The 25,553-nt window shown below is 42.7% G+C and overlaps 1 protein-coding gene across 1 annotated transcript; it reads left to right on the top strand.

Annotated features, from left to right (window-relative positions):
• Positions 1 to 364: 364 nt before the first annotated feature.
• Positions 365 to 24,020, top strand: LOC149233337 (uncharacterized). The gene is made up of 4 exons (XM_089382158.1): positions 365 to 557; positions 18,698 to 19,783; positions 19,969 to 21,197; positions 21,288 to 24,020. The coding sequence occupies exons 1-4, from the start codon at positions 365 to 367 to the stop codon at positions 24,018 to 24,020; spliced, it is 5,241 nt and encodes a 1,746-aa protein (XP_089238284.1).
• Positions 24,021 to 25,553: the final 1,533 nt, after the last annotated feature.

Genomic DNA, 25,553 nt, shown 5'->3' with positions numbered 1-25,553 from the left:
CTACGAGATCCAGGGCAGTGCCTAGGGAAAATTTTTTTTGGACCCTATATTAGGTTGGGCCAACCTACCTATGGTTTTCAGTCCATGGTTTTGGACGCGATGGTTTTCGGTCCATGGTATTGAATGCTTCAACAGGTATAAATATGTATTGTAACATTGAAGGAGGGAATGTCTGATGGCGCGCGCACGAGAAGGTCTCGGCTAAGGGTTTCACTGGGATTGACTGCAGCACCGTCGCGGCTAGGGTTTCTACAGGTATTGCCCTCAGCATCACCGTCGCGGTCACTGCTCTGGGACACTCTAGCATCGACTCCACCATTGGTTTCTCCACCCATCGCTTTCGGTTACCGTTCAGGAGACAGTTATGGCCGACAATATGGAGCTAGAGGCGGTGGACTACTCGGAGGAACCTTCACCGGACAAGGTTATATTTGGTAACCCTAGTTTCGCTGCTAGCTCTCAGACCGCACCTTCTACATCAGCGGCTGCACCGGATCTGCCTCAGTACCCGCCCACCGTCTCGCTGCCCGGTCACTGCCCATCTCAGTCTATTGCAGGTACGAACCCTATCGACTCCCCGAATTTTGAGGTACCCCCGCTCTCGCCGGGCTCACTCCATTTTCTGGCTACACACACTCCCCCTTCGCCCTCATTTGATCCGCTCTCCTACCCACTCCTTTCGGCGCCATCACCCATCCCGCCGGTACCCTCTGCTGCAATACCATCATCTTCGGGAGCCCGCCCTTCCGGCTGCTTTGAAACACCTGCCGTTAAAGTCAAGCCCACAAAACCCTCTTCTCTGGAGGGTATTTCAAATCCCTTGGTGGACCACCCGTCGGCACCTCGCACCAGCAAGAAAAAGACCAAGTGCATCAAGGCTACATCTAAGGACATGTTGTGCCCTACAACAACCCCCCATTTCATATCATTCTTATTTACAAAAATTAACATATGGAATGGGTCCCTTTTAAAAATTTTGGCATCAATGCTTGTATGTTCAAAAAAGGCCGGATAATCAAATGAGTTTTCATGTATTTAATCCTTTTTGATATTAATGTTTCAAATAAATAATCTTTTGTTATTGCGATAAAGCGATCGCAAGATTGCATATCGCAATAGCATGAGACATGCATTCAAATGGCATTTTGGTCTCCGCTGATGCGATATCGCTATCGGCGATCGGCAATGTTACATGCACACAAAGTAACGGCACATAACTCATGCCCCGACGCGACGCGATATCGGCGATCGGCTATCGGCGATACCTCATGTGGAACCGTTTTATGTTATAAATCCCGACCCGATGCGATATCTCTATCGGCCGTCGGCAGAATTCCATGCACTTCAGTAAGGCACCCGGTTCCTACCCCCGATGCGATGCGATATCGCAATCGGTAACCCCCAAACCACTTTATATGCACCTAGCTCTGTTTCCATGCGCTAGCCCGATGCGATATCGCTTATCGGCTGTCGGCAGGATCTTTTGGTAATAATTGTGCAGCACTTATTCCCCCGAAAAGATGCGATATCACTATCGGTGATCAGCGTGCTTAAAAGCCATTATTTAAAGCTTTAATTTTATATTCATATCCGGTTGACAAAGCGCGAATCCAAAAATGCCGTTAAATGCAAGGGATAAGGTAATGCGTGTGTATTTAAAAGATTTTGCCCCTTCGATTAACGAACACTAGCGCTTAACCGCCAGAATATCCGTTGCACGCTTAAGGGAGTCATTCACCCGGATAACGGTGTAATCATCACATTTAATGGGTAGCAGGCCTCAAATCACCATTAATGCATCTGCAATATCCTCTCAGCGATTGGATCCGCAGCCACTTTTGAAAATTAATCTTAGCACGCTTCAAATGATATATCTATCCCGCTGTGAAGTGTCATTGTTATTATGTTGTTACGATTTCTCTTGCAATTGTGTAGAATTCGTCTTTTGAGAGAAACCTGAGCATGATGGGGAAAAGATCCAAGAGGACTACGGGCTCTGCTGTTACACCTGTAGCAGGGCAAGCTGCCACAGATAAGAAGAAAGGCCTCATTTCAGACATTACGTGCACTGGTCTTAACAAGACTACATGGCAGGGCACATATAATTTATTAGAAACTGAGCAACCGGAAGTTTCAGTGACAGAGGCTACTGCGGACTCACTCAAAAAGTCCGATGCAACTCTCAAAGAGTTGGCAGATTCCTTTCTTCACAGAATAGCGGCCAGAGAGCAAGTCCTTCCCTACACTGATGTAGTGCGATGGGCAATCGAGGAAATTCCAATCATTGACAGAACGTTCCACACAAGAGACGGACGGATTTTCGGGTCGTTTAAGCCAGAACACCTAAGGCAAATGTATCATTTGCCTGAGCCAAAGAAAATCTACAACAAAGACTTCGTGGAGAAGTTTGCAGCTGAAAATGAAGTACCATCCGAGCCCATTCGGGATTGGAGGCAGAACCCGGCCAAACACAAGCACGAAAGCTCGGGTAAGTACTCTGTTGATTCTTTGGCTTCTCCCTATTGCTATGCGGGAATTATGATGTGTAGGCTATGGGGATTACATGATTCTGCCAATTTTGATATAGAAATGGTTCCCCTGATGGAGGCTACTGTTAATAGTATAATCATGGATTGGGCCACCATTCTTTCTGATAAGTTGACTATAGCTGTTCGGGATTTTAGAGCTAAATCTGTAGTCACCGAAAGGAAAATCCCCCCATTTTATTATAGTGCCTACATTATGGACACATTGTGTTTTAACTCTGAGTTTCCCATCCTCGGTTGGAGATGGACCACCCAAGACCCTTCGCCCATTCATTTGTATCATCAAAAACTGTGGAAATCCTCTTACAAGGACCATTTGCATCAAATTTGCAATGGTTTTATGGTTCCCATTCATTATTCCATTTTTGATCGGCCCATTCCCAAAATCTCCTATCTGGCTTCCTTCGACTTACCTGCTGTCGCAAGTTGGTTTGGAGAGGAGCATTTTACCTATATTAGAGTTTATGGAAGCCAAGCCAAGCCGCATGTTCTCCCTCTATATGTTCCAGACAAACTGTTAGCCCGAGAGATCTCCTACCAAATTATGGCCGAGAGTGTAACCCAAACTCTCAAGAAAGAGAAGAAGAGGGGCTGGCCCCCTTTTCCCTTGAGAATGGGTGTTTTTACTCTGCATAATCTTTAGCATGCAGAAAAGGAGGCTATAAAGATGCAAGCTTTATCCCTGCCCACTATGCCAGCCAGACTCTATGATCCAAGGAAGACTGCTTTCATTGCCCTAGAACAGGCCAAACTGACAAAGATTGACCATCAAGAGGATGAGTTTGATGACCTGTTCGCAGCTCCCGATACAATAAGCCAAACCAAACAGCTTGCCAGGATGAAATACAATGATGAGAATTTAACTGAGTTCAATAAACTTAGAGAGCAGAGGTTGCAAACTCTACCTCTAGATTTATTGTCATTAACCTCAGCGTCCTCCTCAAGTGAGCCTGGTCAGAAACAGACAAGCCAACCTCCTGTTATAACTAAGGAACAAAAGAAACAACAGGAGGAAATGCAAAAGAAGCAGCAGGCAGAGAAGCAGAGGAAGGAGCAAATAGAAAAGCAGCAGAAAGAGCAGAAGGAAAAAGAACAGAGAAAGCAGAAGCAGATGGAGGAACAGCGGAAGAAGGAAGAAGAAGAAAAACAAAAGAAAGAACTGGCAGATAGGCAGAAAAAGGAATTAGCGGATAAGCAAAGAAGAGAGCAAGAAGAGAAACAGAGAAAGGAGTTAGAGGAGCAGCAACGGAAAGAGCTGGAGGAGCAAAAGAAGTTGGAACAAGAAAAGGAGAAGAGTAAATCCCCGACGGAGCAACACAAACAGACCTCCATGGATCCTGAATTGCTTAAACAATGGGATCAATTCGATTCCATTATCAGTGGAAAGGAAGGCTCCAAAGACACCTCTAAGACAAGCGACGCACCAGACACCACTTCTTCTCAGGTTCTAAGTGGAACCAGCGGCCCACCCACTTCAAAGGATGTCGAGGTAATCACCAAAGACCCTTCCGATCAGATTGTGCTCCAGGTGGAAGATATTCCTCCCCTGGACGTTTTCTATAGCCCTAGGCACAAAGCAGTTGTTAAGCGCTCAAGGAAGAGACGAAGGCTTGATCAACCTTCCATCTTTCCTAAGCAAACAATCACGGGGAATGTAGTCTGGAAGGAGGAATTGGACCCCTCCGATGATCTGACAAAGCTGTCGCAATATGCGGGAGCTTATTCTGCAGCAACTATTGATAAAGCATCGGAGGTAAGTCTTTTGTTAAAGACTAAGGACCAGGAGATTTGTGCATTGCAAGCAGAAGTAGCAGAGGCGCGAAACAAGGCAGCACAGTTAGAAGAGCAGTTGCTGACACAACAGCAAGCAAACAATATATTGACCCAGCAACTGCAAACTGAAAAACAGAGGATTGACCAGAGCTCAATCCAGAAGCAGAAAGAATTAACGGAGGCATTGACACAATTGAGAGCGGCAAACGAGCTAATGATGAAGTCAAAGGATGAGCAAATCGCTCAACTGTTAGCACAGCTTGAAGATATCAAAGGCACCAAGAAAGTCGAAGATTTCAGAGCAGAGGCAACTCAAATAAATAATGCATTAATATCTCTGGTTAGACTCCTATGCCGACAACTTACCGAGGTTGAGCCATTATGTGAAGTATCTACAGCAGTATGTCAGCAGATAGAAAAAGCCAGAAATGAGCTAGATCAGGCCAAAGAAACCATAGCCTCATATCTTGATTGGCAAGATACTGATGTGGGGAAAGCAGCGAATTTGCCTAGGATCTATGAGCCATTCAAGGACATACTCTTCACGGAATGGAACACTCAGATGATGAAAGCGGAGAGGGCAGCTTCAAGGTGTAAATTGATTACTAGCAATATTGTTGATTTAGTCAGCAATACACTCTATTTGGCCAACATGATCTCTCAGTGCACACCTGGAAGCATAACCATGGCGAACATGATTGAACAAACAAGTTATCATGAACTGGAGGAAAAGAGAAAGTTAATCGCTGGAGTAAATACTTTAACCTCCGACGCATATTGGCTCTTTCTAATCAAGCCGCACACTCAAAGGTCGGCTCTTAAGTGTTTAACAAATGCTCTCGGATGCCTAATCCCCAACATTCAGGATGCCACATATGATGCCCAGCTCACGTCGCGTCTCAACACTCCACCGGAAGTAGAGCCAATGCTGGCGATATGTCAGCTGAGTGTTAAAGGCAAAGAGCCCACCGAATGAAGCATTGCTGCCGACTGCCAGATCGCCAAAAAAGATGGAAAATATTTATTGATGCCAATTTAATAGCTTTTCAATTTTTTCTTAGATATTTAGATTAGATTAGTATTTATAGACCCTTTCATTGTTTTGGAAAGGGTCGTAAAATTTTGTAATAGACTTAAAGGCTGAAGTTTGCACTACTGTGCTTCAGCCTATATTCTTTTGTGAAACTCGACCGATAGTCCTTAATTTGATAAGAAGGTTGTTTTATGCAATTGCGCACTATTGTCTCTTGTTTGGAATTCTTTCTGGTTTGAAGGAAGGACGGCGACATAGCGATTAATACATCAGATTGTTAAACAGCTTACATGGTACTTTTATCTGCATCTGTTTTCTTTCCTCTTATATGAATTGCTGTGTTATTATTTTTGCTATTGTTGAATACATGTATGCGCTGTAACAGCAAATCTTCATTTCATTCCACTATTGGATGTTTTGTGATATGCCATTTCTTTTAATCATGCATGTAGCAATGATATGAATGACAATGTGTAGTAATTTGCTATTATCGCTCTGCATAACTAATTATGTAGAGCAATCTTAAATGGTTTAAACATCTATGCTTTAGTGTTAGAGTCATCTATATGCCTGCCTTAAAGCATAGATTATCAAACGCTACGCTTTGAAAGATTGATAAGTCCTGAGATTAGATTAGAGTTAATATTTTTCGCCGATAGTTTTAGTTGTTCGCTTATCACCATCATACATCATAAGTTACTCATCCATCCCACTTTTATCCATTATTGGGAAACTGGTCCCATTACCCCCAGTCGGAGCCACTATTCCAAACGGAAAAGGAGTTGTACTAAGGTCCGGACCGGGTGGTTTCCCCTTTGTTGTGGCAGCGATTTTCGAGGCCTCAACAAAATTGGCACTAGAAGGAGGGCATCAACTATGAATGGCACATAAGTCCAAACCTATAAGCCATTCCAAGAGTATATCCCCCTCCGAATCCCCTCGACCTTCTTATTTGCATACTGGTTCGCCGGTATCCAAACAAGGAGAAGGGGAATCAACTACCACTGCTCAAACCCATCATACCACAGAACAATTAGCTCTTGAATCACCTGAAGTCTAGTCTCTAATCCATAAACTTCAGAGCTTCTCGATATCACCACAGAAATCTGAGGTATCAGAAAGCAGTGCGACTTCACAATTTAACCTCACTCACCCTCTCACCAGACTTCAGAGCGAAAAACTTGGTATTGAACCCACTGAGTTTCCTTTACCTAAAAGGAAAAAGGCAAAGAAAATTACTGAAGGATCTGATAGTGAAGAGCTTTCATCCACGTCCTCCATTGTATTTTCTCCTCTGCGAGGTCAACCATCCACTCCCCCATTACAAATTGTCGTTCATCAGGGATCAGAAGCCTCAATATCCCAACCTATCCACTCCTCATCTTTAATCCCTTCCCATACATCTGGAATCCCAACAGTAGTCTCAACCACTGTCGCTATCATAATGGCAGATCCATGGACTAGACTAGGAGCAGTCAACATGCCTGGACCATTGCATGATCTACCCGATGCTCCCGAAAAATGGCTGCCTAAATTCAATCCAGATGACGGGACCCAGGCTGAAGAACACATCAACAACTTTATGTTAGCAGTTAACCTAAAAGGAGTGACAGAACAAGATGTTGTGGTAAGACTCTTCCCTTACACTTTACAAGGATCAGCAGGATCCTGGTATTTTTCATTACCTTCTGGTTCAATTACCAGTTGGAACACATGCCAAGAGCAGTTTCTCACCAAATATGGAGATGACAGGTCCTTAGCTACTTTAATAAACGACCTCTCCAATCTGAGAATAGAGCATAGGGAACCGATAAAGGAGTTTAATGCTAGATTTAATAAACTCCTGAATAAAATCCCTACCGCTTCTAAACCAAGTGAACAAATACGAAGCGAATGGTATATTACAGCCCTACCTGCCAACATAACTATTTTTGTAGACAGGGTTGGGAAACCTACCTTAGCTGAAAACATGAGAGAGGCACTTGCTGTTGAAAAGCGCATCAATTCTTTAGAAAAGAAAGCTGCTTTGGAAGATAGAAAAGTCAAAAAAGTCTCGTTTAAAGAAGATTCCAAGAAGAAAACCCCGAAGGACCCGTATGACATGGAAGGTTTACAAAAGGTCCTTAAAACACTGTCTAACGAAATGGTTGAGATAAAGAAGCAGGTGGCCGAAACTTCAAACAAAAGACCATTTAGAACTTATAAGAAAACTGAATCAAAGCCGCCCAATGTTATATCTAACGCAGATTCAAACCAAGAAGAAGAGGAAGAGGAAACGACTTCACAAACCGATGATGAAGAAGAAGTAGCTGAATGCCACGAAATGTGGGACTTTATACTCCCAAACTCTGATACCGAGAATGAAGAAGAAGCCTTTCCGGTTACTACAAGAAGTAAAAGCACTCCTGAACCCGCCCAGGCAACTTCAAAGAAGAGGAGCGCAGGTGCTACTACAGCAAAGGAAAAAGTTCCCCCAAAGAAGTCACCTGTAGTAGTTCCCCAAAACCAGCCTTCAACTTCTAGTTCTCCTTCAACATCCAAGACACTAGTGGTATCTGATTCAATGGAATATAACATTGTTGATGACATGAAGAAAACTAAGGCAAATATAACCATGTTTGAACTTAGCAAACTAAAGCACCAACAAAAGTTACTTCTTAAAGAATTAAATGCTGTTCCCTCTACTCCCCTTCCCAGTGCAAGAGCTGCCAACGATTCAGGCCAGCCTCCTGCAGGTATGGTTGAAATTACCGATTCAGTTTTAATCAGAGATAAATCAAACTCTCACACTCCACCTTTTCTGCTGAGTTATGAGATTTATAATAGAAACCTGCACAACTGTTTAATTGATTCAGGGGCCTCATCTAATATAATGCCAGCTTCAGTTTGCTCTAAGCTGAACATTGAACCCCAGAAGTCTGCCATTCATATTGTACAGTTGGATAGGACTAAGGTGCAGGTTGTGGGAGAAATTAATTCTGTAACCATCAGGTTGTCAGCCGACCCCAGAATTGTCCAGAGGATTGACATCTTAATTGCCGACATACTTGAATTTTACGGTTTGATTTTAAGCAGAGATTGGTCCGAAAAACTGCATGGGTATATTTCCACAGATTGGTCACATATGTGGCTTCCCTACAAGGGAAAGCCGAATCAGATAAGGATCGATCGGGAGAAGCATATGACCCACACAGTTACTGAATTTGAGCAAGAAAACCAACCTGTGGCATTCAACAACAACATTTTGGGGAACTATTCGCCAGAATCATTCTTTGGCAACTTTGTTGCCCAACCATCTCCTTTTTCAGTCAATCATTTTACATCTCAGGTTGAAAATTTTTTACAAACAGATAAGTCCAGATGTTTTAATGATGCTGAGAATAATGTAGATATTTTTGTTAATACTCCTTTATTTTGGTCTTTATATTTTGATGGCTCTAAGTCCAGCGAAGGCTCAGGAGCAGGTTGCATTTTGGTTAGCCCGCAAGGAGAAAAGACAATGCTGTCTTGTAGGTTAGAATTTGAGTGTACCAACAACACAGCCGAATATGAAGCTTTAGTCCAAGGTTTATATAAAGCGATCGACCTTGAAGTGCGATATCTAAAAGTGTTTGACGATTCGGAAATAATTGTCAAACAGGTGAGAAATGCAATTCACTGTCTTTCAAGTCACCTCAAGCATTATCAATCACTAGTACAGGATCTTACCTCACACTTTTCAGCCTTCAACATTTCTTCCATACCTAGGTCACAAAATTCAGCAGCTGACCTACTAGCCAATGTAGCTTCTAAGCTTCTACCTTCTGAAGACTATAGCCTTGATAGATTTTCTATAGAATTACTTTTTAGGCCTTCAATTCCTGACAATGTCACCAATTGGAGAGTATTTAACCATGACGAAGATATCTTGCAGCTTCTAACTTCAAAAAAATCCTATGACAATCAAGTCATTGAGGAAGATGATCACGATCTGTAGATGAAACAAGTGCCTCAAGAAAATTCAATTCCCAAACCTGTGGTGAAGCTTGAAGACCTTTATGATATCAAAGACAGGTTTAAACCTGTAATTAATGCAAAGCTTCAAAGTTCCACCCTTAAGTTTGAATTAATAAATCTAGGCACTGACGATGCTCCTCAAAACATCAACTTAGGAATAGGACTTTCCCAGGAAGAAAAGGCAGCATTTATTAAACTATTGAGAAAAAACAAACAGGTCTTTGCTTGGAAATATGATGACTTAAAGACATATGATACATCTATTATCCAGCATACCATTCCTATGCTTCCTGATCAGAAACTGATTCAGCAAAAGTTAAGAAAAATACATCCAAATTTGGAGGGCCAGATAAAGTCGGAGCTTAATAAGCTCTTGAAAGCCAAAATTATTTTTCCGGTCCGACATTCAAATTGGGTCTCTAATATGGTGCCAGTCAGAAAGAAAAATGGCGACATTCGAATCTGTATTGATTTCAGGAACCTGAATAAAGCGAGCTTGAAAGATAACTTCCCATTACCTACTATGGAGCAAATCCTCCAATCAGTAGCAGGCTCTGAATTGATTTCCTTTCTTGATGGATTCTCCAGATATAACCAAGTTTTGGTTCATCCTGATGACCAACTTAAAACCACATTCAGAAAAAAATGGGGAACTTATGCATATCAGAAAATGCCTTTTGGACTCATAAATGCGGGAGCGACATTCCAGAGAGCCATGGATATATCCTTCAAAGGGTTGATTAATCGATCAGTAGTCGTCTATCTAGACGATATTACTGTATATTCTAAAAAGAGATATAATCATCTGCATGACTTAAATCAAATCTTTCAGCGATGCAAAAGATATGGTATTTCTCTAAACCCAAAGAAGTCTTTCTTTGCTCTTGACCAAGGAAAACTCTTAGGCTTTATAGTATCCAAAGATGGCATTTATATTGATCCTGATCGGATTAAGGAAATTTCTGAAATCCCTTTCCCACACAATAAAAGATCGATGCAGTCATTTTTGGGTCAGATTAATTTTGTCAAACGATTTGTTCCAGATTTCTCTCAAATTGTATTACCACTTCAGAAAATGATCAAGAAGAATTCAGTCTTCAAGTGGGGATCAGAAGAAAAGCAAGCTTTTGATGTTATCAAGCAATCAATAATCAATGCCCCAGCCTTGAATACTCCCAATTTTTCTAATCATTTTACATTGTATACCATTGCGTCCGATGTATCCTATGCTGCAGTTCTCACGCAGCCAAATGCTCACAACTTGGAAGCACCCATTTCATTTTTTAGCTCAAATCTTCAGGGTGCCGAACTAAATTATTCCGATGTGGAGAAACAAGCCTTTGCTGTGTTCAAAGCAGTCAAACATTACAGGCCCTTTCTTTTGAAAACTCACACGAAAGTTATAGTCCCTTTCCCAGCGGTAAGGCAACTATTAATTCAAAGAGAACTGGGTGAAAGAAGGGCCAATTGGGTCACAGCACTTCAAGAATATGACTTAGAAATAAAGCCAGCAAAGATTGTTAGGGGCCAAGGTTTTTGCAGGATATTGGCAGGAGCATCAAACATTCCTGAATCAAGCGATATGGATCAGACTGAATCAATCAATCAGATAAGTGTCACTGATTCTAAATCTCAATATGCAGATTTAATATTTTATTTAAAGAACGGTTATGCTCCTCCAAATTTATCTTACAAAAATAAAAGGGCCATTAGGTTAAAAGCGAAGAATTTTACTCTCATTGATGATGTGCTTTTTAGACAAAATTATGATTCTATCCTGTTAAGATGTCTTGAGAAACCTGAAGCTCAAAAGGTTTTACAGGAGCTACATGATGGGCCAGCGGGAGGACATTTTGGAGCAGACACAACAGCCCACAAAGTTATTCATGCTGGATATTATTGGCCTACACTGTTTAGAGATGCTCATGAATACATAAGAAAATGCTTCAATTGCCAAACTTCTAGTGGGAGACAACGGAAATCAGCTTTCCCTCTGCAACCTGTCAACATTGAACAGCCATTTGAACAATGGGGATTAGATATCATCGGGGAAATTACTCCTCCATCTTCCAAACAACATAGGTATATCCTCACTGCTACCGATTATTTTACCAAATGGGTAGAGGCTATTCCTTTGAAGGCAGCAAATTCAGAGGCAATCATCAAGTTCATAGACCAATTCGTCATTACCAGGTTTGGTGTCCCAAATGCTCTCGTATTTGATAATGCTTCCTATTTCTCAGGAAATGCTATATATGATTTCGCTATTAAGAGGGGGTTTTAACTGAAATACTCTGCTAATTATTATCCCCAGGGAAATGGTTTAGCAGAATCTACTAATAAGAATCTCATCAAAATTATTAAGCGAACTGTTGAACAGAATCATAGAAACTGGCACAAATCTTTAGTGTTTGCATTATGGGCTAATAGGATTACACAAAAGTCTTCTATAGGTTCCTCCCCATTTAATCTGGTATATGGAAAAGAAGCAGTATTGCCTACGAATCTTGTTTTACCCTCTCTAGCCCTAGTACAGTACATTGAAGAGACTCCTTCTTCCTCTATCCAACTTAGACATGACCAAATTCTCAAATTAGAAGAAGAAAGGGAAAAAGCCAGAATCACTCATGCCAAACATCAACAAATCATCAAAGCATCCTTTGATTTAACCTCGTCCGGTTCCAAACACTTTCAAGTTGGTGACTTAGTTCTCAAATGGGACAAGGCCCATGAAGATAAAGGTAAGCATACCAAATTTCAGAAAATGTGGCTTGGACCATTTCAGATCTGTGAGAAGATAGGCCATTCGACCTTTTTATTGCAAGACTTATCAGGGGCGAGAGATTCTCTCCCTGTTAATGGCCTGATCTTGAAGAAATTCTTCAATTGAGAAGGTAATCCCTTCTCCTCTTTGTAGATTTGTCTAGTTTGTAGGATCAGTAGGAAATAAAATTGTAGAGTATCTCCATTGACCTTTTGCTTGGTTTGAAGAAGCTGTCTCGTAAAATAATATGAATATTTGCTTTTAGATAGTAGAACCCTCAACCAAAAGGAATAATTTCTAGGAAACTAGATATCTGTGTGTTCTGAAATCACAACCTAACGTTTTGGAAACTCTTCTCAAGAGGTAAAAGTTCTGTGAATCATTTTCGGTTTTCAAAACTGGTCTCAAGAGGTTATCCATTTTGAGATAGAAGCTGACCCATTTTCAGTATCTTCAACTCTTCACCTGTCATCCATCCACTCTTAAGGAGAAAATTGTTCACCCCATTCACTAAAGTTTATAGTTACTTAGAGTGTAATTCTAAAATATAAAAGATTAAAGATAAGAGGTCTTATTACAAGCCTGCTTACCATGTTCATAGGAAAGTAGTTTGACTGACATTACCAATACTACCTACCACAACAGGGTAATGGCTTGAAATTTCAAGACAAGAGGTCTCATCACGAGCCAGCTTGTTCAGTTAAATTATTACCAGTGAATGGCATTGTCAACAGCTGGCCACCAAACCAGGACAATGGCTTTTTATCTTATCAATGATAAAGAAGAAAAAACAGATGATAAATAAAATATGGGAACATGTTTTAGATTCATTCTGTTAACTACACTCTTATGTGAATGGAAAAGCGAACAATACTATGGTTAAAAGGTATCCCTGTCGAGACTATAAACGTTTGCTGGCAACAGAGGCTCTACCTATGACAGAGGAGTTAATTATAAAAGCTGATTTGGGAAAGTTTTTGTTTTATCATTATAAACCAATAAAAGGCCTATTTTAAAGACTTAGGATGTATTTATTTTTCTTGAAACCAAAAGGAAAGAAGTTGACAGAATAAGTTCAATTGGTTCAGAACGCGTGAATATCCAGTTAAATTAAAAGTTTTCCCTTCTGATTGAGTTTCTATTTTCAAAAAAGCTTAAGTGTTTGTTTTAATTTTAGAGATAACTGGTTCTTCCAGCGAATCGCCAATTGTTGTGCCCTACAACAACCCCCCATTTCATATCATTCTTATTTACAAAAATTAACATATGGAATGGGTCCCTTTTAAAATTTTTGGCATCAATGCTTGTATGTTCAAAAAAGGCCGGATAATCAAATGAGTTTTCATGTATTTAAGCCTTTTTGATATTAATGTTTCAAATAAATAATCTTTTGTTATTGCGATAAAGCGATCGCAAGATCGCATATCGCAATAGCATGAGACATGCATTCAAATGGCATTTTGGTCTCCGCCGATGCGATATCGCTATCGGCGATCGGCAATGTTACATGCACACCAAGTAACGGCACATAACTCATGCCCCAACGCGACGCGATATCGGCGATCGGCTATCGGCGATACCTCATGTGGAACCATTTTATGTTATAAATCCCGACCCGATGCGATATCTCTATCGGCCGTCGGCAGAATTCCATGCACTTCAGTAAGGCACCCGGTTCCTACCCCCGATGCGATGCGATATCGCAATCGGTAACCCCCAAACCACTTTATATGCACCTAGTTCTGTTTCCATGCGCTAGCCCGATGCGATATCGCTTATTGGCTGTCGGCAGGATCTTTTGGTAATAATTGTGCAGCACTTATTCCCCCGAAGCGATGCGATATCGCTATCGGTGATCACCATGCTTAAAATCCATTATTTAAAGCTTTAATTTTATATTCATATCCGGTTGACAAAGCGCGAATCCCAAAATGCCGTTAAATGCAAGGGATAAGGTAATGCGTGTGTATTTAAAAGATTTTGCCCCTTCGATTAACGAACACCAGCGCTTAACCGCCAGAATATCTGTTGCACGCTTAAGGGAGTCATTCACCCGGATAACGGTGTAATCATCACATTTAATGGGTAGCAGGCCTCAAATCACCATTAATGCATCTGCAATATCCTCTCAGCGATTGGATCTGCAGCCACTTTTGAAAATTAATCTTAGCACGCTTCAAATGATATATCTATCCCGCTGTGAAGTGTCATTGTTATTATGTTGTTACGATTTCTCTTGCAATTGTGTAGAATTCGTCTTTTGAGAGAAGCCTGAGCATGATGGGGAAAAGATCCAAGAGGACTACGGGCTCTGCTGTTACACCTGTAGCAGGGCAAGCTGCCACAGATAAGAAGAAAGGCCTCATTTCAGACACTACGTGCACTGGTCTTAACAAGACTACATGGCAGGGCACATATAATTTATTAGAAACTGAGCAACCGGAAGTTTCAGTGACAGAGGCTACTGCGGACTCACTCAAAAAGTCCGATGCAACTCTCAAAGAGTTGGCCGATTCCTTTCTTCACAGAATAGCGGCCAGAGAGCAAGTCCTTCCCTACACTGATGTAGTGCGATGGGCAATCGAGGAAATTCCAATCATTGACAGAACGTTTTACACAAGAGACAGACGGATTTTCGGGTCGTTTAAGCCAGAACACCTAAGGCAAATGTATCATTTGCCTGAGCCAGAGAAAATCTACAACAAAGACTTCGTGGAGAAGTTTGCAGCTGAAAATGAAGTACCATCCGAGCCCATTTGGGATTGGAGGCAGAACCCGGCCAAACACAAGCACGAAAGCTCGGGTAAGTACTCTATTGATTCTTTGGCTTCTCCCTATTGCTATGCGGGAATTATGATGTGTAGGCTATGGGGATTACATGATTCTGCCAATTTTGATATAGAAATGGTTCCCCTGATGGAGGCTGCTGTTAATAGTATAATCATGGATTGGGCCACCATTCTTTCTGATAAGTTGACTATAGCTGTTCGGGATTTTAGAGCTAAATCTGTAGTCACCGAAAGGAAAATCCCCCCATTTTATTATAGTGCCTACATTATGGACACATTGTGTTTTAACTCTGAGTTTCCCATCCTCGGTTGGAGATGGACCACCCAAGACCCTTCGCCCATTCATTTGTATCATCAGAAACTGTGGAAATCCTCTTACAAGGACCATTTGCATCAAATTTGCAATGGTTTTATGGTTCCCATTCATTATTCCATTTTTGATCGGCCCATTCCCAAAATCTCCTATCTGGCTTCCTTCGACTTACCTGCTGTCGCAAGTTGGTTTGGAGAGGAGCATTTTACCTATATTAGAGTTTATGGAAGCCAAGCCAAGCCGCATGTTCTCCCTCTATATGTTCCAGACAAACTGTTAGCCCGAGAGATCTCCTACCAAATTATGGCCGAGAGTGTAACCCAAACTCTCAAGAAAGAGAAGAAGAGGGGCTGGCCCCCTTTTCCCTTGAGAATGGGTGTTTTTACTCTGCATAATCTTCAGCATGCAGAAAAGGAGGCTATAAAGATGCAAGCTTTATCCCTGCCCACTATGCCAGCCAGACTCTATGATCCAAGGAAGACTACTTTCATTGCCCTAGAACAGGCCAAACTGACAAAGATTGACCATCAAGAGGATGAGTTTGATGACCTGTTCGCAGCTGCCGATACAATAAGCCAAACCAAATAGCTTGCCAGGATGAAATACAATGATGAGAATTTAACTGAGTTCAATAAACTTAGAGAGCAGAGGTTGCAAACTCTGCCTCTAGATTTATTGTCATTAACCTCAGCGTCCTCCTCAAGTGAGCCTGGTCAGAAACAGACAAGCCAAACTCCTGTTATAACTAAGGAACAAAAGAAACAACAGGAGGAAAGGCAAAAGAAGCAGCAGGCAGAGAAGCAGAGGAAGGAGCAAATAGAAAAGAAGCAGAAAGAGCAGAAGGAACAAGAACAGAGAAAGCAGAAGCAGATGGAAGAACAGCGGCAGAAGGAAGAAGAAGAAAAACAAAATAAAGAACTGGCAGATAGGCAGAAAAAGGAATTAGCGGATAAGCAAAGAAGAGAGCAAGAAGAGAAACAGAGAAAGGAGTTAGAGGAGCAGCAACGGAAAGAGCTGGAGGAGCAAAATAAGTTGGAACAAGAAAAGGAGAAGAGTAAATCCCAGACGGAGCAACACAAACAGACCTCCATAGATCCTGAATTGCTTAAACAATGGGATCAATTCGATTCCATTATCAGTGGAAAGGAAGGCTCTAAAGACACAGACACCTCTAAGACAAGCGACGCACCAGACACCACTTCTTCTCAGGTTCTAAGCGGAACCAACGGCCCATCCACTTCAAAGGATGTCGAGGTAATCACCAAAGACCCTTCCGATCAGATTGTGCTCCAGGTGGAAGATATTCCTCCCCTGGACGTTTTCTACAGCCCTAGGCACAAAGCAGTTATTAAGCGCTCAAGGAAGAGACGAAGGCTTGATCAACCTTCCATCTTTCCTGAGCAAACAATCACAGGGAATGTAGTCTGGAAGGAGGAATTGGACCCCTCCGATGATCTGACAAAGCTGTCGCAGTATGCGGGAGCTTATTCTGCAGCAACTATTGATAAAGCATCTGAGGTAAGTCTTTTGTTAAAGACTAAGGACCAGGAGATTTGTGCATTGCAAGCAGAAGTAGCAGAGGCGCGAAACAAGGCAGCACAGTTAGAAGAGCAGTTGCTGACACAACAGCAAGCAAACAATATATTGACCCAGCAACTGCAAACTGAAAAACAGAGGATTGACCAGAGCTCAATCCAGAAGCAGAAAGAATTAACGGAGGCATTGACACAATTGAGAGCGGCAAACGAGCTAATGACGAAGTCAAAGGATGAGCAAATCGCTCAACTGTTAGCACAGCTCGAAGATATCAAAGGCACCAAGAAAGTCGAAGATTTCAGAGCAGAGGCAGCTCAAATAAATAGTGCATTAATATCTCTGGTTAGACTCCTATGCCGACAACTTACCGAGGTTGAGCCATTATGTGAAGTATCTACAGCAGTATGTCAGCAGATAGAAAAAGCCAGAAATGAGCTAGATCAGGCCGAAGAAACCATAGCCTCATATCTTGATTGGCAAGATACTGATGTGGGGAAAGCAGCGAATTTGCCTAGGATCTATGAGCCATTCAAGGACATACTCTTCATGGAATGGAACACTCAGATGATGAAAGCGGAGAGGGCAGCTTCAAGGTGTAAATTGATTACTAGAAATATTGTTGATTTAGTCAACAATACACTCTATTTGGCCAACATGATCTCTCAGTGCACACCTGGAAGCATAACCACGGCGAACATGATTGAACAAACAAGTTATCATGAACTGGAGGAAAAGAGAAAGTTAATCGTTGGAGTAAATACTTTAACCTCCGACGCATATTGGCTCTTTCTAATCAAGCCGCACACTCAAAGGTCGGCTCTTAAGTGTTTAACAGATGCTCTCGGATGCCTAATCCCCGACATTCAGGATGCCACATATGATGCCCAGCTCACGTCGCGTCTCAACACTCCACCGGAAGTAGAGCCAATGCTGGCGATATGTCAGCTGAGTGTTAAAGGCAAAGAGCCCACCGAATGAAGCATTGCTGCCGACTGCCAGATCGCCAAAAAAGATGGAAAATATTTATTGATGCCAATTTAATAGCTTTTCAGTTTTTTCTTAGATATTTAGATTAGATTAGTATTTATAGACCCTTTCATTGTTTTGGAAAGGGTCGTAAAATTTTGTAATAGACTTAAAGGCTGAAGTTTGCACTACTGTGCTTCATCCTATATTCTTTTGTGAAACTCGACCGATAGTCCTTAATTTGATAAGAAGGCTGTTTTATGCAATTGCGCACTATTGTCTCTTGTTTGGAATGCTTTCTGGTTTGAAGGAAGGACTGCGACATAGCGATTAATACATCGGATTGTTAAACAGCTTACATGGTACTTTTATCTGCATCTGTTTTCTTTCCTCTTATATGAATTGCTGTGTTATTATTTTTGCTATTGTTGAATACATGTATGCGCTGTAACAGCAAATCTTCATTTCATTCCACTATTGGATGTTTTGTGATATGCCCTTTCTTTTAATCATGCATGTAGCAATGATATGAATGACAATGTGTAGTAATTCGCTATTATCGCTCTGCATAACTAATTATGCAGAGCAATCTTAAATGGTTTAAACATCTATGCTTTAGTGTTAGAGTCATCTATATGCCTGCCTTAAAGCACAGATTATCAAACGCTACGCTTTGAAAGATTGATAAGTCCCGGGATTAGATTAGAGTTAATATATTTCGCCGATAGTTTTAGTTGTTCGCTTATCACCATCATACATCATAAGTTACTCATCCATCCCACTTTTATCCATTATTGGGAAACTGGTCCCATTACCCCCAGTTGGAGCCACTATTCCAAACGGAAAAGGAGTTGTACTAAGGTCCGGACCGGGTGGTTTCCCCTTTGTTGTGGCAGCGATTTTCGAGGCCTCAACAGGACATCACTATCAGGTTCGACGAATCCATTACTCTGAGCAACCTCATGGACATGGCTAACACAGTATTGGTAGGGCATGTCCAGGGTAGGGCATACTCGGCGAAACGACTCACACAATGGGTGAAGGAAATATGGGGTGGTGTTCTATTCGACCTTCCTGTGGTCCATGTCCTCCCCAGAGGATGGTTTTCCCTTCATTTCTCTAAGGAAAGTCACACAAATCTGGTTCTGGCCAGATACTGGCATATTGAGATGGCCCCGGTCCTCCTCAAAAGATGGAGCCCCCTTTTTGATCCAGAACGCGAACAGATCGGAGCCGGACCGATATGGGTGCGCCTGCCTGGCCTCCCACTGCAGTTTTGGGCTGAAGAAGTCTTCATTAGGATCGGGAATGCTCTGGGTACCTACCTGGATTATGATCGCACATTTGTTGAATCAAGGAACCGAACCCTAGCGCGAATACTGGTTCATTTAGACACCCGTGATGGACTTGAAGAACAGATCACACTACAGTGGGGAAGATGTATCAGGGTGCAGATCCTTGATTATGAAGGAGTCCCCTTCCGTTGTAGGCGATGTCACAAAGTTGGGCACCTCATCAAAGATTGTCCACTCATCAAGAAAGCAGAGGAATCTCCGAGGATTACACCGGCTCCATCCAGAACGACATCTCCTATTACTTCTCGACCTACCTCTTCGGGACTGCCCCCAGCGACAACCTCACCTGCGGTCGATCCTGGACTGCGGCAACCCTCTCCGCCAAGGACCAGGGCTCGCTCGGCAGCTGAAGCTGGTACGGTCTCGGGTACTCCTACACTCCCTATACTTTCTTCTTTTGATGTTATGAATGAATGTGGCTCCACCTTTCAGACCTCCATGGTTCATTGTGCATTAACATCGCCCCCCCTCATTTGCACCACAGAACCTACAACTGCCCCTTCCTCCCCCCTGGCTAGTTCCCCCCAATCGCCCTCGGAACCCTCCCCTCCTCATACATATTTCCTCCGCTCCAGATCTCATGCCAAAGAGCCGCCCATCAGACCTTCGGGCCTGGGCATTGCGGTGCCAGAGGTTGGGACCTTGCCTACCAGGGGTAGAAAATCTCATCTTTCCAAGGCTATTAAGCAAGCAGGGGCAGAGGTTGTATCAGGTCGTCAATCCACCATTGACGGGGTCCTTAGAGCAGGACACACCCCGAGAGGTGTTCCCCCATGAAGTGCCTATCCTTCAATTGCAGAGGATTGGCTAGTTCCTCCAAGAAACTAGCCATGAAGCAGCTCATAGAATCTGATCCTATTGATATTATCATGCTTCAAGAGACCCTCTGTTCTGTAGATCAGATTACTCGAGCCATGCAAGCCATGACTCCTGGCTGGACCTACACTGCCCTCGATGTTGTCGGCCGTTCTGGTGGTCTGGCCATTGGAGTTAACCCACGCTCTATTAAAGTGGAATCGTCTTGGGGGGGATTAGGATATCTGGGGCTTGACATATTCTCTGCTGAACTAGGCATGAACCTCCGCATAGTCAATGTATATGCCCCCTGCAACCAGAGAGAATCGTACTGGCAGAAACTTCTACATCTTACCATTATGAGCGAAGACCGGGTTGTTATCGGAGGAGACCTTAATTTCTCTTTGGGTTTCAGGGAGTCATGGGGATCGGCGGCACAAATTGACTCCATTACTGACTTCATGACCAGTCTACTTGATCAATCAAACTTTGTGGATATCCCCATGCAGAAAATACTTCCCACTTGGAGGAACAGGCGGGTGGGGGACGCTGCACTAGCCCGTAGACTTGACAGATTCCTTATGAAGGATGCTCTTCTTCAGCGACTGCAACATTACAAACAATGGGTTGGCTCGGGAGGATGGTCGGATCACTCACCAATATACCTGGAGATTCAGGGTCCCTTCAAGAAGCCCAAAGCACCTTTCAAATTTAATCATACTTGGCTGAAGGACCCATCATATATCAAGATGATAACTGATTACTGGTCCTCTCACCCTATCAATGGATCAGAATCACTTGCTAAAGGATTCTGCAGAAATCTCTCGGATATTAAGCATCTATCTATTGTCTGGGCAAAGGAGAAACAGGCTCGAGACACCGCTCAACTAACCCATATAGAAGCTGAATTATGCTCTCTTACCGATGAAAGGGGGTTGGGTTTCATCACAGCAGCAGACAAATGCAGGCTGATTGAATTGGAGAATCAAAAAGCTAAGATTCTCAAAGAGAGAGAGGAATCCATAAGATTAAGGAGTAGGGCATTATGGATACAAGCTGGGGATGATAACACGAAGTTCTTCCATAGCTTCGCCAAGGGCAGGAAAGTATCAAATACTATCTGGAAGCTCCCCACACCAGAAGGAGAAATGGCAGACTCTTTCAACAAGCTCGCTCACCTGGGCATCTCCCACTTCAGGGACCTCTACAAGTGTCCCCGTGAAGTTAATCTACCTGATATCATCAATGTGGCAAATCACTTCCCGAGATTTGTTGAGGAAGAGGATGTGGAGGCTCTAAATGATCCGGTTACGACAGGGGAGCTTGAAGGAGTATTGAAGTGGTTCAAAAAAGATAAGAGCCCTGGCCCGGATGGATGGACCATTGAATTTTATTTAGCCTTCTATGATGTTCTGGGGCAGGACCTTCTGAGTGTGGTGGAGGAGAGCAGAACTACGGGATCCATCTACCATGCCATCAATTCTACCTTCATTGCTCTCATTCCTAAAACTGATGCCCCTGAATCCTTTGATGACTACAGGCCTATCTCTTTGTGCAATTGCCTCTACAAAATCATTTCTAAGACTATTGCCAATCGTCTCAGACCAATCCTCTCCAGGTCCATTGCCCCACAACAATTTGCTTTCCTTGAATCTAGACAGATTCATGAGGCCATAGGCCTGGCTCAAGAAGCTATACACTCTATATGGTCCAAGCACCTAAAAGGTATCCTCCTCAAAATTGATCTCTCAAAAGCATTTGACAGGGTCAGCTGGCTCTATATCAAAATGATCCTAATCCACCTGGGATTTCCTCACTCCTACATCTCATGGATCATGGCCTGTATCTCCTCCCCTACTTTCAGTATTCTCATAAATGGATCGGCCTCACCCTTTTTTCATTCCGAAAGGGGCCTGAGACAGGGTTGCCCCCTCTCTCCTCTGCTCTTCTTGCTGGTCATGGAAGGCCTAAGTCGTCTCATAGACTCTGCAAAGAGATCTGGAGATGTTCGGGGCCTTCGCATATCCGATTTATGTTTCCTCACACATCTGCTCTTCGTGGACGATGTACTTATCCTACTTGATGGCAGTGTTCGAGACTCTAGGTCATTTTCAAAGATCCTTCTACTTTTTTCTGCTGCTACGGGTATGCTTCCAAATCAGACAAAATCCTCTATCACTTGCTCCCGCACTTCGGTACAGGAATCCCAGCTAGCTCTTCAGGTATTTCCCTATAATGTTCTCCCCCTGGATAGAGGACTCAAATATTTGGGATTCAGACTAAAACCTACCTGTCAAAGAATTGCTGATTGGGTGTGGTTGGTCGCTAAATTGGAAAAAAGACTCACTGGCTGGAGCTTCAGATACCTATCAAGGGCTGGCAGATTGGTACTCATTAAGTCCGTCTTAGAGGCTACCCCGGTCTTCTGGATGGCACTTGCGTGGATACCGAGGAATATTCTGGGCCGATTGAAACAACTGTGCAATCGATACCTCTGGAATGGAAATCATGACAAAAGAATATTTGCATGGATAAGCTGGAAGAAAATCACCTTGCCCAAAAAATGGGGTGGCTGGGGTCTCAAAGACCTACCCGACTTCGCTATGGCTCTTGCTGCTAAGATGGGTTGGTCGCTACTAACCAGTCAAAACCTATGGGCTCAAGTATCCTATCACAAATACATTTGGCCTCAGAGTATTTTGGATTGGGCTAGATTACCATCCTGGACAACGAAGGGATGTTCATCAATATGGAAGGCTCTGATTCACTCCCTTCCCCTCATCCGAGATAATCTAGTCTGGAGAATAAATGATGGAACGCTGGGCAGGATTGGCCTGGATCCATGGATTGATAGTGGGGGCAGACACATCCTCAACAGAGAACTCATTTCATTTCTACATGACCGTGACATCCGGAATTTTGCACATATTGCTGATCAACAACGTACAAACATTTTCACACAAGCATGGAAATCGGCTCAACAACTTGACCTTCCTCCTCAGTGGCATCAGGAATGGCGTGATTATGTTCTTGCATTAAACGAATCCCATATTCGCATTAAACAAGGACCGGACGAACTTGTTTGGTGTAAGGCGGACAATGGTATCTACGCACCTAAGATTGGGTACAGCGCTCTTATTATACACAGAAAACCTGAACCATCTCCGTCGTGGTGGCGTGACATTTGGAAGCTGAATGCCCCCCCACGCACCAGACTATTTTTCTGGTGTGTCCTCAAAGATATTATTCCCACGGGCGAACATCTTACTCACAGATCCATCTACGGACCATCCTGGTGTTCTTTCTGCAAAGCGGCATCTGAGACTTCGGTCCACCTTTTCCTACTTTTCCCAGCCATTCGCGCTCTATGGAATAACATCTCCTCTCATATTGGCTTTACTGGGAACTGGAGTGGGGATGACATTACTTGTGCGTGGTCAGCCTGGAATCGCTGCCACCCGGGCTCCAAGCTGCTTAACCTTCCCCTCGTGGCAACCTGGCATATTTGGTTAGCGCGGAATCGATATATATTCGAAGAACAGGCTATGTGTTGGCCCCGAACAGAAGCAAACATCATTGCCGCGTATCAAGAACTACCTGACCCCCCTCCCTCTCGAACCAGGACGATTCAGCCACAGCCCATTATCGATAAATCGACTCCTTGGGCCTTTTTCGACGGGGCTGCAAATCAAACTGGCTGTGGGGGTGGATTTGTGCTGCATATAAATGAACACCATAGATTCTTTGTGAAAATGGGATTCGGCAGAGGATCAAATAATTATGCAGAGCTCTTGGCCATTCGAAATCTAATGCATTACTCTTTGACACATCAGTATACAAATCTTAATATTTTCGGGGACTCAAAGACTGTTGTTAATTGGATCAATAATGCCACTATATGTCATACACACACACTCAGCAATATATTATATGATGCACATACACTCAAGGCAGCATTTAATCATTTCTCCTGTCTTCACATATACAGAGAACATAACAGCGAGGCTGACAAATTATCCAAGGAGGCCGCGATACTTCCCAGAGGAGAATGGCTAATTGTGGAGCAGCAGGGGACTGAAGAATACAGATATTTCCACAGGCCGTACATAGATCAGAGAGAACAGCGGGACAACAGTCCCGGTAGCCGGCAGTAATATAGTTTTTTGTCTTTGTTGAAAACTGTACATAGATATGGATATCATACTTTTGCAAATAGATCCTGCGTGATCTCGAACAGGCTATACAGCCAGACTTATATATGACCTATCTCATATTTTTGTTTATACTCTGATAAATCACCCTGCGTGGTGGATTTTGTATGAACACTACAGCATATGCAAACTGCATCTACTATATGTAATTTTCTTAATATAATGGAAATTACGGATTTTTCCAGTGGAAAAAAAAAAAGTATTGTAACATTGAAAGGAAAATAATGAAAAATCAAGCTGGTAGTCCCGGTTTTGGGATCGAAGGGAAAATCTCTGTGTATATGTGTTTTATGTGTTATGCTCTCACATTGTTTATTTTCTGTGTTTTAGAATTCGTATGCAGGTAATTTTTGTACGGGGTTAAAACCTACACTCTGCTCCAATCCAAAACTCACTTCTCTACTTTCTCTACTTAGGGCTCTCCACTGTTTCACCATAACACTACCCTTGAAACACTCTTGTCCAATCCCCGGCTAATTCCTCTGCACTCTCGAAAGTATGAACCCACACACCATTAGCTCAATGTAGGTTCACAGTTTTGTTCCTGTACTGCTCTTGGCTCGATGTAGTCACTCTCATCATCAATTCTTCCCACGCATGTACCTCAAGCATGGCACACATTCTTATATTGATTTACGCTAACAACAATTCAGTTGTTGCATCAAAATATTAAGGATGGGCGACAATCAATTCTCTATCATACAACTGACTATCCATGCTGTGTATTAAATCTCAATCCCCCTTACATATTTCACAAAGGATCCCCATGCTTCTTTATGGTTCACAAAGATCTACCTTTACATCATCATGGAGTCTCTGTTCTGCATTCAAGGCTAGAATTGCCAATTCATACATCTTTAATACACCTCTGTCCTATTGTTCTATCATTGGATCTACACTGCAGAACACTATCGAGGCTTTTTTAAAATTAGCACTTTTACATATAAAATCCATACAAAACAATGAACTCTGATAGTTCTTAGCCCCTTGTGTATAAGCCCTACTTTCACATTTTTCTCCATAGGACCGAGGGTTCCTCCTCAAGGCACTAAGGCTTCCAAACTGTTGACAGGTGCTATATTTTCTTTGTTAACCCTTTACATTCAGTTTCACATGTGTTTCATGAAACCGACACGAAATACACATGGAGGCCCCTTTTTAGCAATTTTCTGTTTGTTGCACCAATGCTAACCACCAAGGATCGCTGATTCTCGATTGCCGATAGGTGATAGACATCATCTGTTAAGACTTAGCCCTTGGTTCCCTTAAACCTTCATGACCACCTGCTATCCTGCATATTGTGGCACATGAGCCAACCATTGCAAACCTCCGATCGTCGATTGCCGAAGTGATGTCATCTCATGCCACGTGGCATCTTCAGTGACCAGTGACATTTGTAACTAAGATATGGCCCATTAGGTCATCCATAAACACCAAAACAACCTGCCACATGTCCCTTAGTACCATGATGTCATG

The sequence above is a fragment of the Pinus tabuliformis genome, chromosome J (genome assembly GCF_031772625.1).
Source record: "Pinus tabuliformis cultivar Carrire ecotype Pingquan chromosome J, CPIR1, whole genome shotgun sequence".
Classification (NCBI taxonomy): domain Eukaryota; kingdom Viridiplantae; phylum Streptophyta; class Pinopsida; order Pinales; family Pinaceae; genus Pinus; species Pinus tabuliformis.
Note: the sequence above shows the minus strand (reverse complement) of the source record. Positions and strands in the feature narration are given on the sequence as shown.